Genomic DNA, 17,367 nt, shown 5'->3' on the forward strand with positions numbered 1-17,367 from the left:
TATCAATAAAAATAATGTCCCAGAAAACTGAACTCATCTGAACATAACCCTCCTATTGCCAACACAGTCCTATGCCTATTGTTGAACTACTTTCATGCTGACTTTCTGTATGTTAGTAACTATACTGTGATTTTAATTTGCCAGCTGCTTTGAGTCCAAATCTGGAGAAAAGGCAGGCAAGTATAACTCAGAGAAGCATACAGCTGGACAGGACCACCAAGGGCCATCTCATCCGGCCCACCCTCACCCCTGCCATGCAGGAATCCACAGCTAAAACACTCCTCAGACATGGCTATCCAAAGCCCAGTTAAAGCCTTCCAAAGGAGAGTCCACTACCCACTGACCACTTTGTTTTCTCAAAACTAAACCCTACCGAGTCCAACAGGATTCATTCCCAGGTGAATCTATAATACAATTGCAGCCCAAGTCTGTTTTATTTACCTCTTGGCCACCCCCAAAAACCATCTCAGCTCAAACCTCTGGCTGCTGGAACAAACATTTCTGGCTTTGGGGACAAACCATTTGGAAATCTTGATGCAGCTTATTAAATTTAAGGTGAGGGTTTGCTCTCTGAGCCTCGGTTGCGCAAAGACGCTCGATTGGTTCCCAACAGATGCACAGCATCAGTAAAAATTTCTGCAAGGGATTCCTCCTGTTCAAAGCATTTCCCAGAACGCTGGCATCCCCTGCCATCTCCCTGGAGAGACTGAGGCTGGGGACATCTGCCTCTCTAGTCTTCTCTTTCCCTTGAGGGCAAACGCATTTCTTCCAAAGGGAAGAAATACTTTCAAGCCCAAAGGGATCTAGGAGAGAGAGAGAGAGAGAGAGAGAGAGAGAGAGAGCGCTGCCTGCCCCCCCAGAAGAGAGATGGGGCTCGATCCGCCCTGGGCCTGCCTCCGCTGGGCGCCTTCCCTTCCTCTTCTGGGAAAGCCCCGCCGCCAGTCCAGGGCCAGCTCTTCCTCTTCCTCTTCGTGGAAGCAGAAGGAGGCGCAGCATGGAGAGCCCCCGAGTGAGTGCCTCCCAGGGACCCCTTCCCCAGAGTCACCCCAGACCCTGCTGGGAGCCCCGGCAGGGAGGGAGGGAGGGAGGGAGGGAGGGCAAGGCCTTCGGGGCGGCCTTGGACTCCGGCTCGGGCCCTTCTCCCCCGGCGGCGGCCAAGCGGGGAGGCCCCTCCCTTGGCCCTCCGTCCAGGCGGCAGAGGCCCCCAGAGGCAGGCAGGCAGGGAGGCCCCGGGGCGCCTGGCCGGACGGAGGGGCTGGGAGGCCAGGGGAGGCCAGCGGCCGGACAGAAGGCGAAGGGGCGGCGGGCGGAGGACCCACTGAGCGGCCCTTCTGCCCCTCCCGCCCCAAAGCCCTGGGCGGCCCCTCTTGGCCCGGGACTCCGGACGGAGAGAGAGAGGCGCCCCGGGGCTCAGCAAAGAGCTCAGCAGCAGTCTCTTCCTCCTCCTCTGCTTCCTTTTCTTCCTCCTCCTCCTCTTCATAGAATCCTAGAATCCTAGAGTTGGAAGAGACCCCAAGAAGGGCCCTGATCCAGTCCAACCCCCTTCTTCTGCCATGCAGGAAATCACAATCAAAGCATCCCCATTGACAGATGGCCATCCAGCCTCTGTTTGAAGACCTCCAAGGAAGGAGACTCCACTACTCTCCGAGGAAGGAGTGAGTTCCACTGTCAAACAGCCCTTACTCTCAGGAAGTTCTTCCCAATGTTGAGCTGGAATCTCTTTTCCTGGAGCTTGCATCCATTGCTCCATTGGGTCCTGTTCTCTGGAGCAGCAGAAAACAAGCTTGCTCCCTCCTCAATATGACATCCCTTCAAGTATTTAAACAGGGCTCTCATATCCCCTCTTAACCTTCTCTTCTCCAGGCTAAACATCCCCAGCTCCCTAAGTCTCTCCTCATAGGGCTTCATGGTTTCCAGACCCTTCACCATTTTAGTGGTCCTCCTTTGGACACATGGCTCCAGTTTCTCAGTGTCCTTTTTGAATTGTGGTGCCCAGAACTGGACACAATATTATTCCAGATGGGGCCTGACCAAAGCAGAATACAGTGGCACTATTACTTCCCTTGATCTAGACACTATACTTCTATTGATGCAGCCTAAAATCGCATTGGCCTTGTTAGCCTGGAGAAGAGAAGATCAAGAGGTGATATAATAGCCCTGTTTAAATATTTGAAAGGATGTCGTATTGAGGAGGGAGCAAGCTTGTTTTCTGCTGCTCCAGAGAACAGGACTTAATGGAGCAATGGATGCAAGCTCCAGGAAAAGAGATTCCAGCTCAACATTAGGAGGGACTTCCTGAGAGTAAGGGCTGTTTGACAGCGGAAGACACTCCTTCCTCAGAGAGTAGTGGAGTCTCCCTCCTTGGAGGCTGTCTTCAAGCAGAGGCTGGATGGCCATCTGATGGGGATGCTTTGATTTGGATTTCCTGCATGGCAGAATGGGTTTGGACTGGATCAGGGCCCTTGCGGTCTCTTCCAACTCTATGATTCTATGATCCCTGATAGTAGAGAGAGATTGAAATTGATTCTATAGCTGTAAGCTTACAGAATGTTCCTTGGTTTCCCTACTTCTGTATGTGACATTCCTCCAACGATCTCCTTCTGTTGTGTGTGAAGTGACCTCCTCTTCCCCAGCAACTTCCTCTGTGTGTTTCCTGTCCAGGACCATCTGGTCCCTTCTGGTCAGGACAACCTCTTGCTCCCTATGATGCTGAAGTGTAGCGACCCGGGCCTCCAGCTGCTGCACTTTCTCCTCCAAGAGGGCTACCAACTTGCACTTGGGGCAGGTGAAGTTCCCCATATCCCTAGGCAAGAAGACAGACATCCCACAGGTGTTGCAGGTGACTGCAGCAGGGCCTTCAGTGTCCATACTGAGAAGTTTTAAGGAGGCTCTGAAACAAGACTGTGGGTTTCCCCTGCTAAACCCCAGTGTAAAGACCCCCTGATGGCTTGGCCGTTGACCCCAAACTCTGTCCTTGAGTTCAATTCACTGGCCTTATAGTTATGTAGACTAGCTCCTTTCAGAGCAAGTCGCTGACTCACTTCCTCTGAGCAAAAGTACCCACAAGCCCTTTAAGGGAAAAGAAAAGGTGGAAAAATAAAGGCCCCCCTCTAACAATGTTCCCAGACCAGCTTCTCCTCTGTACCCCAAACCCTCCTTGACTATACCTGTATAACAATTTTTTAAACATAAAAATAAACAATTCGCACGCCTCCTCCTCAGCCTCCTCCTCTTCCTCCTCCTCCCTCCTCCCTACTCTTCCTCCTCCTCCTGTTCTTCTTCCTCCTCCTCTTCCTCCTCCTCCTGTTCCTCTTCCTCCTCCTGTTCCTCCTGTTCCTCCTGTTCCTCCTCCTCCTCCTCTTCCTCCTCCCGGGCACCCAGAGCCTCCTTGGAAGAAACGGAGGGGCAGCCTCTCCTCTTCCTCCTCTCTTTCCCTGAGTGACTGGTCCCTCCTCCTCCAGCCACATCTTGAGGTAGTCACCATTGAGAGAGCGTCCAGGGGCTTTGAGGCTTTGGCCTGAGAGCAATAGCTGACAGGGTCCAGTGGCTTCACTGCCTTTGTGGCTGCCATGCCTTGACCCTCTGAGCCCCATCCTCCCGGTCGGGCCCCTGGGCTCCCCATGGAGGCCATCCCTCTTCCTGGCCTAAGGCCTTCCTTCCTCTTGTCCTTCTGCCCCAGCACCATTGACTTTTCCCTCACGATGGAAACTATCTTGGCTTCCTGGCTCAAGAAGGACCCATTGGACCGGCCTTTTGGCCCTCTAGGGCCGGTCCTTGGTGGATGGCCAGCTGGACGCAACGCCGGACGGAGGAGGTGCCTCAGTGGGTCACCAGCTGCAATGCTGGCCTTAACCTTGGTTGATCCCACAGCAGTGGTACTCAGGCCTCTTAGTTTTGGGAGCCATCTACATGGGAAGTCATGCCTCCCCATAGAAATACCCTCGAATCCTAGAGTTGGACAAAGGGACCCAACGGGTCATTCAGTCCAGGCCCTTCTTCTGGCCTGTAAGCCCTCCTCCCTGGGACCCATGGCCCTCCAGCCCCCAAAGAAGGAGACCCTTCAGGCCACAGCAGCCTCTTTCACTGCCAAACAGTTTGTAATAATAACAACAACAACAACAACAACAACAACTGTGATTTATATGCCGCCTCTCTCCTAGAATCAAGGCAGCTGACAATATCAGATAAAATACAGTATAAAATGCCACATAGGTTAAAAATACGTTCTGTTAAATCCCTCTGCCCAACTGTAGTATACCAGGGCTATTGGCACAATCCCTCCCAAACGTCCTTTCCTGCCACCTCTCACCAGAAGTCTTGGGATACGGAAAGCTTAGGGATATGAAGTGGGCTGGACGACTACTAGAGCGTCACTGGCAGAAAACTCAACTCTCCTTTGACAAGAGGCGCCCCAGGAAATTTCTTCATTTCCTTCTTCGTGCAGCGAAGAAATGTGTCTCCTCTGTGTGTATTGCTCCTGCAAATTCTTGCCCAGCAATGTGTCTCCTCTGTGTGTATTGCTCCTGCAAATTCTTGCCCAGCAGAACTGTTTAGGATGGCAAGGGATCTGACCCAGATGCCACCTTCTCAGAACACATTGCTTGACCCGACAATAGCCTGCTGTGACACCTTTAATAACTATTATGCAGATAAAATCTCTCAAATGAGAGCCGACTTGGACACCAGTAACAGGACCGACAGATGAGGTGTCCAGCCACTCTGTAAATGAGACTCTACTGGACCGGTCTGAATCTGTGAGGACCAAGGAGGTGGACAAGCTCCTTGGTAGTGAGAAGAAGACAACATGCCCTCTTGACCCTTGCCCTTCACGGCTGGCCGTCCAGGGCAGAGATGCCTTAGTGACATTTCTGGAATATATCATCAGTGCATCTCTCAAGGAAGGTCAGTTTCCAGCTTGGCTGAAGGAAGCAGTTCTCAGGCCGCTTCTGAAATGACCTTCCTTAGACCCCTGGACATGAACAGCTACAGGCCATTCTTAAGCAAAGTGACTGAGAGTGCTGTTGCCCTTCTTCAACTCCAAGTACTTTTGGATGAAGCCAATTATCTAGATCCGTTTCAAACCAGCTTTAGGACAGGATATGGAGTTGACACTGCCATGGTTGCCTTAGTGGATGACCTTCGTCTAGGCATCCACGGGGGAAACATGACCCGTTAGTGCTTTTAGACCTCTCAGCGGCCTTTGATGGATCATAATGTCCTCCTGAACGGCTGAGAGAGTTAGGAATCGGGGGCATGGCATTGCAAGGGCTCCGGTCCTTCCTCTCGGGCAGATTCCAGGGGTGAGGCTCAGGGACAGTTGCTCTTTAAAAAAGGAGCTTAAATTTGGTGTCTCTCAAGGCGCCATCCTGTCCTTATAAAACCACTGAGAGAAATCATTGGGAGACATGGGCGCGGTGTTATCAGTATGCTGATGACACCCAGATATATTTCTCCATGTCTCAGTCTACAGCTCTGACTAAAGATGGCATCTCACCTCTTAATGTATGCCTTAAGGCGGTAATGGACTGGATGAGGAAAACTGAATCCAGACAAAACGGAGGTTCTCACAGTAGAGGCCCACAATCCAGGTATTAAGATACATCAACTGGTCCTAGACGACGTGACACTCCACTTAAAGGACTGTGTTGGCAGTCTGGGGGTGCGCCTAGACTCGTCGCTTCTGGTGTCAAATCAGGTAAATGCAACAGTCAGGAGGGCTTGTTATCAGCTGCAGCTGATACGCCAGCTGCATCCTTTCCTGGAATCAGGGGACCTGGAAATGGTGGCACATGCCCTGCTAACCTCACAACTCGTCTTCTGCAATGCGCTCAACATGAGGCTAGCCTTGTGCCTAGTCCGGAAAATTCAGTTAGTCCAAAATATGGCAGCCAGCTGGGGTCACTGGAAAAACAAGAAGTGACCACATAGCACCTGTTTTAAAATCGCTTCACTGGCTGCCTATTAGTTTCCGAGCGCAGTACAAGGTCTTGGTTATGACCTTTAAAGCCCTACATGGCCTGGGTCCAACCTGCTTATGGCATCGCCTTCTTCCATACAATCCTAAAATGGTGAAGGGTCTGGAAGCCATGTCCTATGGGGAGAGACTTAGGGAGCTGGGGATGTTTAGCCTGCAGAAGAGAAGGTTAAGAGGTGATATGATAGAGCCCTGTTTAAATATTTGAAAGGATGTTATATTGAGGAGGGAGCAAGCTTGTTTTCTGCTGCTCCAGAGAACAGGACACAAAGGGGCAATGGATGCAAGCTGCAGGAAAAGAGATTCCAGCTCAACATTAGGAGGACCTTCCTGAGAGTAAGGGCTGTTTGACAGTGGAACAGACTCCTTCCTCTGAGATTATAGTGGAGTCTCCTTCCTTAGAAGTTGGATGGCCAACTGTCAATGGGGATGCTTTGTCTGAGAGTTCCTGCATGGCAGAATAAAGGGGTTGGACTGGATCAGGGCCCTTGCGGTCTGTTCCAACTATCATTCTATGATTCTATTATTGTGTTAATGGATTGTTTTAATGCCTAATATGCTTAATTGATGTTTTATGGGAAGGGAGGGAATAATTGGGATATTGTGGATTGTATGGATTTTTAACTGTAAGCTGCTTCGATTGTCTTTTTGACAGAGGTGCAGCGAAAAAATAAATATGTTATTGTATTATTATTTATTATTATTAAATCTGTCAAGACTGGTAATTTTCTGGACCTCCTCCAACAGGCCATTCCATAATTTGGGAGCGGCTGATGAGAAGGCCCTCTGGGTAACTGCGGTCAAGCTGGTCTTTATTGGTTGAAGAAGGTTTTTCCCAGAGGACCTATGTGCGGGCGGATTGTATAGAAGGAGGCAATCCCATAAATAGCTTGGACCCAAGTCATGTAGGGCTTTAAAGGTCATAACCAACACCTTGTCCTGTGCCCGGAAACTAATAGGCAGTCAGTGATTTTAGGATAAGCGTAATGTGGTCACCTCTAGCTGTCCCGATGACCAATCTGTCCTCCTCTCTAGCTCCTGCCGCCGCTATTGGTGCCACCCCCTGCCGCCAGCTCCACTGCGTGGAATGATGACGAGGGCATTAGCAGCGGCAACACCTCTTCCTCTGCCGGGGGCTGCTCAGAGCATGCTGACTTCCAGTACCTGCTCTTCCCAGTGGTCTACAGCTTGGTCTTCGCCCTGGGCCTGGCCGGGAACGTCTTTGTCCTGGGCTACTTCCTGCGGACCAAGTCAGCCACCGCTCCGGCCAACGTCTTCCTGGCCAACCTGGCCACCCTGGACCTGCTCTTCGTGCTCATGCTGCCCTTCCGCATCGCCTACCATGCCCTCCGCAATGACTGGGTCTTTGGTGAGGCCCTCTGCAAGCTCACCGGCGGCCTCTTCTTCGCCAACCTCTATGGCAGCTCCCTCTTCCTGGCCTGCATCTGCCTGGAGCGCTACCTGGCTGTGGTCCACCCCTTGCGCCACCTCCGGCTCCGGCAGGCCCGGTACCGGGTGGGGGTCGCGGTTGGGGTCTGGGCCCTGCTGGCTGCCGCTGTCCTCTTCCTGGCCCTGCGGGGGCCGCTGACCAGCCACTTCGCCGACGGCCGCACAGCCTGCCTGGAGAACTTCTCCTCCAGCTCCTGGAAGGGCCGCATCTCGGGGGTCAGCCTCTTTGCGGCCGCGGTGGGCTTCCTCCTGCCCCTCGGCCTCATCGGCGTCTGCTACTCACTGATTGCCCGGCGGCTGCTGGCCGCTCCACGGCTGGGCTCCCATCATGCTGTCCGGCACAAGGCCCTGCGGACGGTGCTGGTAGTGCTGGGGGTCTTCCTGGCCTGCTTTGCCCCCTACCACCTGGTGCAGCTGGTCCACACTCTGGGCCGCGCTGGTCTCTTAGGCGGCTGCCCGCTAATCCGAGCCACCTACGTGGCCCGAAGGGTCACCATGGCCCTCACCAGCCTCAACGCCTGCCTTGACCCGCTGGTCTACTACTTTGCAGCCGAGCGCTTCACCTGGAGGCCCCGCTGCTGGGGCTGTGGATGCTGCTGCTGTGGCCCACTGCGAGGGGAGCAGCCCCAGGGGGCCCTGGGGCGGCTGCGGGGGCTGGCTCCCACCAAGGGCTGCTGCTCTTCCTCCTCATCCACTGTGTCTGGCAGCCCAGGGCAGTGAACGCTATGCAGTGCAGGGGGGCCTCTCTGGGCATCTGGACCTGAAAGAGTGGGGAATGGCACCTCAGCCAGCTCACCGGCCCTCCCTCCCTTATGCCAAGGCAGCGGACACTGGGGCAGGTGTTGGTCACGGCAGAAGGAGCCTCCCCGAGGGGCACCAGGGTACTGCTGGAACTGGGGGTGGTGGTTGTGCCTGTAGTGTGTCTCCGTGTGGGCTGCCCAATTAGGGTGCAGGTGCTGCCGCCTGGCCTGGTGCAATGGAGGGATGATGCCCTTGTGCCTTCCTGGTGGTGGAGCAGAGATAGCTCTGGTCACCTGGTGGGGTGGTCATCCTTGCAAAGTGGACACGGCTCCCTCTTTGTTCTGCTGGAGCCCTTGCCTTGATGGACCACAGTAGCTTCAGCCATGCTGCCCTTCTCTCAGAGGAGACTGCCATTCCTGTCTCGCACCTGCCTGGCCTGGGGCTGCTTCCTGAGGACAGCTGCTGGCGTTATCTCCTCCTCTTCCTCGTTTTCTTGTTTTCTGCAGGTCCAGAGACTAGAACACAGAACAATGGATGCAAGCTGCAGGAAAAAAGATTCCACCTAAACATTAAGAGGAACTTCCTGAGAGTAGGAGCTATTTGACAATCGAAGACACTCTTTTGGAGATTTTGGTGGAATGTCCTTCCTTTGAGGTTTTTAAACAGAGGCTGGATGGCCATCTGTCAATGGGGAGGCTTTGATGCAGAGTTCCTGCATGGCAGAAGGGGGTTGGACTGGATCAGAGCCCTTATTGGGGTCTCTTCCAACTCTAGGCTTCTATGATCCTTTAATCCTCCTCATGTATGTCTGCAGAGGCTCTTTCAGCTGTGCACAAGCACTTGATGGTGGGCCAGCGATGGGTCTGGATGAGGTGATGGGCCATGGAAGGGGGGTCCAAGCTGTGTCGGGAGGGGGGTGAGGGTTCTGGACTTGGGGACCCAATGGGTCCTGGCACTGCCCAGGTGGGTCTTTGCCTTTGAGACCAGGGAGAACGCGACCCACTGGCCACCAGCGGGTTTCTTGCCACAGCTGAGGGTGCCAAGGTCATAAGGCCGTGGGCCCTGAGGCCTGGCTCCTCCGAGGGACCACCGCTGCCTCCCCCCAGGGGCCTTTGGGAAGGGCCCAGACCCACACTTGGGGTCCTCCTTGGCAAGGGAGGCCGCCGGCCCTGCTTTGGCTTTGGCTTTTGGCTGCCTTCCTGCGGCGAAGAGAAGGGCTCCTCCTAGTCTGACCGAAACTCTCACGCTCTACAAGTGGCTCTTAAGCCAGATTTAAAACAAAGGAGGGATGGAGGTGTTTGGAGATCATTACTTAAGGCTTCTTTTCATTTCTGCCTGTTAGCAATGCTGCTCTGCGCCGCCTTCAGGGCCTCTTTCAGGATAAAGGTGGCCTTTAAATCAAACCAATAAAGCCAGATTGCCAAAACCCAGGCAGCAGTCAGTCTCCTTGAGGCTGCTGTTAACGCTCCTTGCCAGAGTGGTTTGGTTTTCTTAAAGCCGTCCTCCAAATTTCAAAGCTGGTCCTTCCAATGAAATATACCAAGGAGAACCAGCGCCTGTCTGGGGCTGAAATGGGAGCCCCTCCAGGGACAAGAGGAGGAGGAGGGCGTTTGGAGTAGAAAGGGGCAAAGAAGGTGCTCTCTCTCTCCCTCTAACATCTCTGCAAGAAGACCCTCCATCTCAGGGAATGCCCCCCCCCCAAGATTTCCTTTACTTGGACTTCTGAAGTAGTTTTGAAAAGAAAACACATCACCAATGACTCCTCATTTTGTGCATCTGCAAAAAGAAAGGAACAGAGGGACCCCAGGGGCCATGGGGCCACTCAGCCCCTTCCTCCTCCGCAGAGGGACCCCAGGGGCCATGTGGCCAGTCAGCCCCCTCCTCTTCCTCCTCCTCTGCAGAAGGACCCCGGGGGCCATGGAGCCACTCATCCCCCTCCTCCACCGCAGAGGGACCCCGGGGGCCATGGGGCCACTCAGCCCCTTCCTCCTCTGCAGAGGGACCCCGGGGGCCATGGAGCCACTCATCCCCCTCCTCCACCGCAGAGGGACCCCGGGGGCCATGGGGCCACTCAGCCCCTTCCTCCTCTGCAGAGGGACCCCGGGGGCCATGGAGCCACTCATCCCCCTCCTCCTCCGCAGAAGGACCCCGGGGGCCATGGGGCCACTCATCCCCCTCCTCCACCGCAGAGGGACCCCGGGGGCCATGGGGCCACTCAGCCCCTTCCTCCTCTGCAGAGGGACCCCGGGGGCCATGGAGCCACTCATCCCCCTCCTCCACCGCAGAGGGACCCCGGGGGCCATGGGGCCACTCAGCCCCTTCCTCCTCTGCAGAGGGACCCCGGGGGCCATGGAGCCACTCATCCCCCTCCTCCACCGCAGAGGGACCCCGGGGGCCATGGGGCCACTCATCCCCTTCCTCCTCCGCAGAGGGACCCTGGGGGCCATGGAGCCACTCATCCCCCTCCTCCTCCGCAGAAGGACCCCGGGGGCCATTGAGCCACTCATCCCCCTCCTCCACCGCAGAGGGACCCCGGGGGCCATGGGGCCACTCAGCCCCTTCCTCCTCCGCAGAGGGACCCCGGGGGCCATGGAGCCACTCATCCCCCTCCTCCACCACAGAGGGACCCCGGGGGCCATGGGGCCACTCATCCCCTTCCTCCTCCGCAGAGGGAAACCGGGGGCCATGGGGCCACTCATCCCCCTCCTCCTCCGCAGAGGGAAACCGGGGCCCATGGGGCCACTCAGCCCCTTCCTCCTCCGCAGAGGGACCCCGGGGGCCATGGAGCCACTCATCCCCCTCCTCCTCCGCAGAGGGACCCTGGGGGCCATGGGGCCACTCAGCCTCCACCTCCTCCTCCTCTGCAGAGGGACTCTGGGGGCCATGGGGCCACTCAGCCTCCTCCTTCTCCTCAGAGGGACCCCAGGGGCTATGGGGCCACTCATCCCCTTCCTTCTCCACAGATGGACCCCGGGGGCCATGTGGCCAGTCAGCCCCCTCCTCCTCCTCCTCCGCAGAGGGACCCTTGGGGGGGCACTCATCCTCCTCCTCCTCTGCAGAGGGACTCTGGGGGCCATGGGGCCACTCAGCCCCCTCCTCCTCTGCAGAGGGACCCCGTGGGGCCATGGGGCCACTCATCCCCCTCCTTCTCCTCAGAGGGACCCCAGGGGCTATGGGGCCACTGATCCCCTTCCTCCTCCGCAGAGGGACCCTGGGGGCCATGGGGCCACTCATCCCCTTCCTCCTCCACAGAGGGACCCCGGGGGCCATGGGGCCACTCATCCCCCTCCTCCGCAGAGGGACCCCGGGTGGCATGGGGCCACTCATCCCCTTCCTCCTCCACAGAGGGACCCTGGCGGCCATGGGGCCACTCATCCCCTTTCTCCTCCACAGAGGGACCCCAGGGGCCATGGGGCCACTCAGCCCCCTCCTCCTCCGCAGAGGGACCCCGGGGGCCATGGGGCCACTCATCCCCTTCCTCCTCCGCAGAGGGACCCCGGGGGCCATGGGGCTACTCATCCCCTTCCTCCTCCGCAGAGGGACCCCAGGGGCCATGGGGCCCCTCATCCCCTTCCTCCTCCGCAGAGGGACCCCGGGGGCTATGGGGCCACTCAGCCCCCACCTCCTCCTACTCTGGAGAAGGACTCTGGGGGCCATGGGGCCACTCAACCCCCTCCTTCTCCTCAGAGGACCCCAGGGGCTATGGGGCCACTCATCCCCTCCTCCACAGAGGGACCCCGAGGGCCAGGGATCCACTCTGCCCACCCCTTTCTCTTCCTTCTCCCACTCCTCCACAGAGGAACCCCGGGGGGCCATGGGGCCACTCTGCCCACCCCTTCCTCCTCCTCCTGCTCTGCAGATGGACCCCGGGGGCGATGAGGCCACTCTGCCAACCCCTTCCTCCTCCTCCTCCTCTGCAGATGGACCCCGGTGGCCATGGGGCCACTCTGCCCGCCCCCTCCTCCTTCTCCTCCGCAGAGGGACCCCAGGGGCCAATGGGCGACTCTGCCCACCTCTTCCTCCTCCTCCTTTGCAGAGAGACCCCCAAGGGCCATCCAGTCCAACCCACTTCTTCTTCCCCATAGAATACATAGGATCCGAGAGTTGGAAGGGACCCCCCCAAGGGCCATCCAGTCCAACCCTCCTCTTCTGCACCATAGAATACATAGAATCCCAGAGTTGGAAGGGACCTCCAAGGGCCATCCAGTCCAACCCACTTCTTCTGCCCCATAGAATTCATAGGATCCCGGAGTTGGAAGGGACCCCCCCAAGGGCCATCCAGTCCAAGCCTCCTTTTTTGCACCATAGAATACATAGAATCCCAGAGTTGGAAGGGACCTCCAAGGGCCAGCCAGTCCAACCCTCTTCTTCTGCCCCATAGAATACATAGGATCCAAGAGTTAGAAGGGACCCCCAAGGGCCACCCAGTCCAACCCTCTTCTGCCCCGAAGAATACATAGGATCCTGGAGTTGGAAGGGACCCCCAAGGGCCACTCAGTGCAAACCACTACTTCTGCCCCATAGAATACATAGGATCCAAGAGTTAGAAGGGACCCCCAAGGGCCACCCAGTCCAACCCTCTTCTGCCCCGAAGAATACATAGGATCCTGGAGTTGGAAGGGACCCCCAAGGGCCACTCAGTGCAAACCACTACTTCTGCCCCATAGAATACATAGGATCCAAGAGTTGGAAGGGATCCCCAAGGGCCACCCAGTCCAACCCTCTTCTGCCCCAAAGAATACATAGGATCATGGAGTTGGAAGGGACCCCCAAGGGCCACCGAGTGCAGACCACTTCTTCTGCCCCATAGAATACATAGGATCCCAGAGTTGGAAGGGACCCCTAAGGGCCATCCAGTCCAACCCATTACTTTTGCTTTGCAGGAATACATAGAATCACAGAGTGGGAAGGGACCCCGAAGGGCCATCTAATCCGAAGGGCCCTCCAGAAGCCGAAAAGGCCCGTCAAACGGAACAGCGCCCCCCAGTTCCCATTTCTAAGGAAGAGGCAGAGGGGACAGGGGCCACCAGGTGGCGCTGTAGTCGCTGAGGCCCACCGCGGAGAGCTGCGTGTTCTCGTCTTCGCCGCCGCGGGAGGGCGCTCTTTGGCACGGCGACGCTACTGGCGCATGCGCACTTGGCCGCTACGGGAGGTTTCTACGGAGACAGCGGCGGGACGAGGGAGGCAGTCAAGATGGCGGCGAGCGGAGGCGGTTCCTGTCCGTCGGGTCCCGGGAGCAGCAGTAGCAGCAACGGCGCCGCCGCCGGAATGGAGGTGGACGCGGCCGGTGAGGAGAAGGAGGAGGAGAGGGTTCTCCCGGGCGGGAGGGAGGGAGGCCGCTTTCTTTGCGAGTCTGACGCGGCCCCTTCTTTCCTTCCCTCCTTCCTTCTCTGCCGCAGCGGGGCCGGCGGTGATGGCGTCCGGCGTGACCGGGAGCGTGTCGGTGGCGTTGCACCCGCTGGTCATCCTCAACATCAGCGACCACTGGATCCGGATGCGCTCCCAGGAGGGACGCCCCGTCCAAGGTCAGCCAGGCACCGCCGCTACTACTACCGCTACTACTACTAGGAGTAGGAGGACTGGGGCCAGGGGTCCCGGGGCCAGGGAGCCTGGGTCGCCTCCTCCTCCAAGGCCAGTAGGGTCCAGGGGGGCCTCCGTCTTCCTCCCTCACGGCTACTACTGCTGCTACTAGGAGTAGGAGGAGTGGTGCCAGGGGTCCCGGGGCCAGGGAGCCTGGGTCGCCTCCTCCTCCAAGGCCAGTAGGGTCCAGGGGGGCCTCCGTCTTCCTCCCTCATGGCTACTACTGCTGCTACTAGGAGTAGGAGGACTGGTGCCAGGGAGCCTGGGTCGCCTCCTCCTCCAAGGCCAGTAGGGTCCAGGGGGGCCTCCGTCTTCCTCCCTCACGGCTACTACTGCTACTACTAGGAGTAAGAGGAGTGGTGCTCGGGGCCAGGGAGCCTGGGTCGCCTCCTGCAAGGCCAGGGGGGCCTTGGGGGCCTCCATCTTCCTCCCTCACGGGTACTACTACCAGTACTGCTTCTGCTACTATGCCAGGGAGGAGGAGTGTGAGGGGGACCAAGGTGAGCCAGGGGCAGGGTGGGTGGGGTCCTTGGGGGCCCTCCATGGCCCTCCATCCTCATACTCTTGCTCTTCCTCTTCCTCAGTGATCGGGGCCCTGATCGGGCGACAGGAGGGCCGCAACATTGAGGTGATGAACTCCTTTGAGCTGCTTTCTCACACCGTCGAGGAGAACGTGGTCATCGACAAGGAGTACTACTACACCAAGGAGGAGCAGTGTGAGTAGGGGGGCCGGGGGGGCCGGGAGGGCGCCTGGATCTCCTCCTCCTCTTCCTCCTCCTCCTCCTCTTCTCTCTCTGCAGTCAAGCAGGTCTTCAAGGACCTGGAGTTCCTGGGCTGGTACACAACCGGCGGCCCCCCGGACCAGTCGGACATCCATGTCCACAAGCAGGTGAGTGCAGCAACGCCCCGGAGTCCGGAGTGGGCCGAGGGGGGCCGCCCAGACCCTCCCTCCCTGCACCAAGGGCCAGAAGGGGGGCTCTCCTGGGCCAGAGGCAGCCTTCCTCTCCTCCTTCTCCTCCTCCGTAGGTCTGTGAGATCATTGAGAGCCCCCTCTTCCTGAAGCTGAACCCCATGACCAAACACACCGACGTGAGTACTCCCCTTTTCCCAGAGCAAGAGACCGGCCGGTGGGCCTTGGGAGCGGGGGCAGGGGCTGACCAGTGAGCCACCGCGGCCCCTTCCTCCCTCCCTCTCTCCTCTCTTTCTCTGCCCCTCAGCTGCCGGTCAGTGTCTTTGAGTCGGTGATTGACATCATCAACGGAGAGGTAACTCCCTCACTCCAGTCGGGAGCAGTTTGGGGCCTCTTGCACATAGGAGAGATTGTCAGGGACCTAAGCCTCCGCTTGACGCAGGGAGCCAGCATGGCGCTGGGGCTGAGCGCTGAGCCTCTGGAGACCTGGGTTCAATACTCCACTCAGCCGAGTGGTTCCCTTGGGCAAGGCCCCCACTCTCAGCCCCAAAAATATGCTGATAGGTTAGCCTTAGGGTCGCTATAAATTGGAAACAGGAGACAACTAGAATGTGAAGCTGCAAAGAAGATCTGCTGAGCTAGCGTAACGTTTGCATTGTGGTTACTACTTGTTATGAATGCTTTGGGGAACATTACCTGATAGATAACGTCAGCATTAGGCTGTGAATGTGCAAAACAATAAAGAGGCAGAAGTGTGCATGCGTGATGCTCTTCCAGAAACAAAGAAAGAAATAAACCCTTAAGAAGCGCACTGCGTGACGTTGCAGTAGGGAGGACCCATGGCGCACTGGCGCTAGCCTTTTAATGGGTGGCTAAAGATATATTGACTGATCTTTTAAGAACCAGACAGGGCTGCCATCTTATGGTGTTTCCTATAGCCTACCCTCAGTTCATCTGAAATTCCTCTGTGGTGCCCAGAAGCCAAAGCCTGAGGACAGAAGGATGTGACGAGTGAGGCTGCTACTTTCTCCTTCCTCTCTTCCCTCTAGGCCACCATGTTGTTTGCAGAGCTGACGTACACACTGGCCACGGAGGAAGCAGAACGCATTGGAGTGGACCACGTGGCGCGCATGACGGCCACAGGCAGTGGGGAGAACTCCACAGGTGCGGCTGGAGGCTTGAGCGCTGGAGCAGGGATTGGCCAGAGGGCCGCAGATTGGACTGTCATAGGCTGGGTGCGGCCAGAGCTTTTGTGGTGGTTTGGCAGCTCCTGCGCCTGCGCTGCTGCCGTGTCTCCTGACCGCCTCTCCCTTGCGTGTCCTTCTAGTGGCCGAGCACCTCATTGCCCAGCACAGCGCCATCAAGATGCTCCACAGCCGCGTCAAGCTCATTTTGGAGTATGTGAAGGCCTCAGAAGCAGGTGAGGGCGAAGAGCGGACAAAGAGGCTGGTGGGCCTTGGCTGCGCTCTTCCTTGCGGGGGGAAAGGTGGCACCAGCCTCACCCCTTCCTCCCGCTTGCAGGAGAGGTGCCCTTTAACCATGAGATCCTGCGCGAGGCCTATGCGCTCTGCCACTGCCTGCCTGTGCTGAGCACTGACAAATTCAAGACAGATTTCTACGATGTGAGTGTCCGGCACGTGGGGAGGGGGCCTTGCCTGCGTCTTGCTGGGAGCCCAGGGCAGGGTCTGCGAAGACGAGGGCAGGGTGAAAGCGGTGCTCTTGCCATTGCGGAGTGAGTGGCTCCGAGTGAGCTTTGCTGACTTTTCCATTTTGGAAAAGACAAGACCTGAAAAGGGGCGGGTGCAGCATCACTTGAGCACCACCAGCAGCACAGAAGTGAGAAGGGTATCAAAGCATTAGGGAAGAGGCAGGCCCCTGCCCCAAACTGAAAGACTCGCTCCACCTGCCTGTCTCTAAGCGTTTTAGGATACATTAAAACATCAGAAGTACAAAGACGTGTTGGAAAGTCCGGCGTCCCCTGCGAGAAACCGGGCTTGTCTTTGTGGCTGTTTCCGGAGGAGAGGCAGGGCAGACGGGGCCTTCCTTCGGGAAGCCCAGGGTCTGAAGGGCGGGGCAGGGCCTTCCTTGCCTGCTGTGGCCCAGCTGGGCGCTTCCTGCCTTGCTAATGCGCCTTTGTGTCTCCTGCCTAGCAATGCAACGACGTTGGCCTGATGACCTACCTGGGCACCATCACCAAGACCTGCAACACCATGAACCAGTTTGTGAACAAGTTTAACATCCTCTACGACCGGCAAGGCATCGGCCGCCGAATGCGGGGGCTCTTCTTCTGAAGCCGTGGGGCAACCCCCAATAAAGCAGCCGTGCTGCTGCCAGATGATCTTGTTGTGTCTCTTCTGTGCTGGTGGTGGTGGGTGGGGGCATCACATCCTTCCAGAACCTTCCTCACAGGCCTGGGCCCTGCTGTCTCCTGGCTCTAAGAAGCAGGGAGAGAGTAGCATTTGTCTCCAGTTGTGAATGTTTGGGGAGAAATATTTTCCCCTGAACCTGCTCCATAAACTGCCACTCAGCAGCCGACTCTGCTGGATTTCAGGGAGGGTCCCTTCCTGGCTTGTTCCACAGAGCCTCAGCTGAGGATTGAACCTTCTGCATCCAAACCAGGGGCTCTTCCTCACCAGATGAGTTTTGCAAAATGGCGGGAAGAGGGGTGGCAAGCGTATAGAAGTAGAGATGCTGTGCAGAGAGGAAGCAAGCA

At 57.3% G+C, this 17,367-nt stretch overlaps 2 protein-coding genes across 3 annotated transcripts; both read left to right on the forward strand.

Moving 5' to 3' along the window:
- Positions 1–994: 994 nt before the first annotated feature.
- Positions 995–8,143, forward strand: LOC149315357 (lysophosphatidic acid receptor 6-like). Its single transcript, XM_089513298.1, has 2 exons — positions 995–1,009; positions 7,010–8,143. The coding sequence occupies exons 1-2, from the start codon at positions 995–997 to the stop codon at positions 8,141–8,143; spliced, it is 1,149 nt and encodes a 382-aa protein (XP_089369424.1).
- Positions 8,144–13,305: 5,162 nt separating this feature from the next.
- LOC149315358 (COP9 signalosome complex subunit 6) lies at positions 13,306–16,992 on the forward strand. 2 transcript variants are annotated; one of them, XM_089513338.1, is made up of 10 exons: positions 13,309–13,451; positions 13,564–13,689; positions 14,329–14,460; positions 14,545–14,633; positions 14,771–14,833; positions 14,962–15,009; positions 15,704–15,818; positions 15,982–16,074; positions 16,176–16,276; positions 16,805–16,992. In XM_089513338.1, exons 1-10 carry the CDS (start codon positions 13,358–13,360, stop codon positions 16,943–16,945), a joined length of 1,002 nt encoding a protein of 333 aa, XP_089369464.1. In that variant the 5' UTR covers positions 13,309–13,357; the 3' UTR covers positions 16,946–16,992. The 2 variants fall into 2 exon arrangements, with proteins under 2 accessions (XP_089369465.1, XP_089369464.1); XM_089513339.1 differs by lacking the exon at positions 16,176–16,276 and having other exon boundaries at positions 13,306–13,451.
- Positions 16,993–17,367: the final 375 nt, after the last annotated feature.

Source organism: Sceloporus occidentalis, unplaced genomic scaffold (genome assembly GCF_023333645.1).
Source record: "Sceloporus occidentalis isolate IW3139 unplaced genomic scaffold, rSceOcc1.0.p SCAF_3, whole genome shotgun sequence".
NCBI lineage: Eukaryota > Metazoa > Chordata > Lepidosauria > Squamata > Phrynosomatidae > Sceloporus > Sceloporus occidentalis.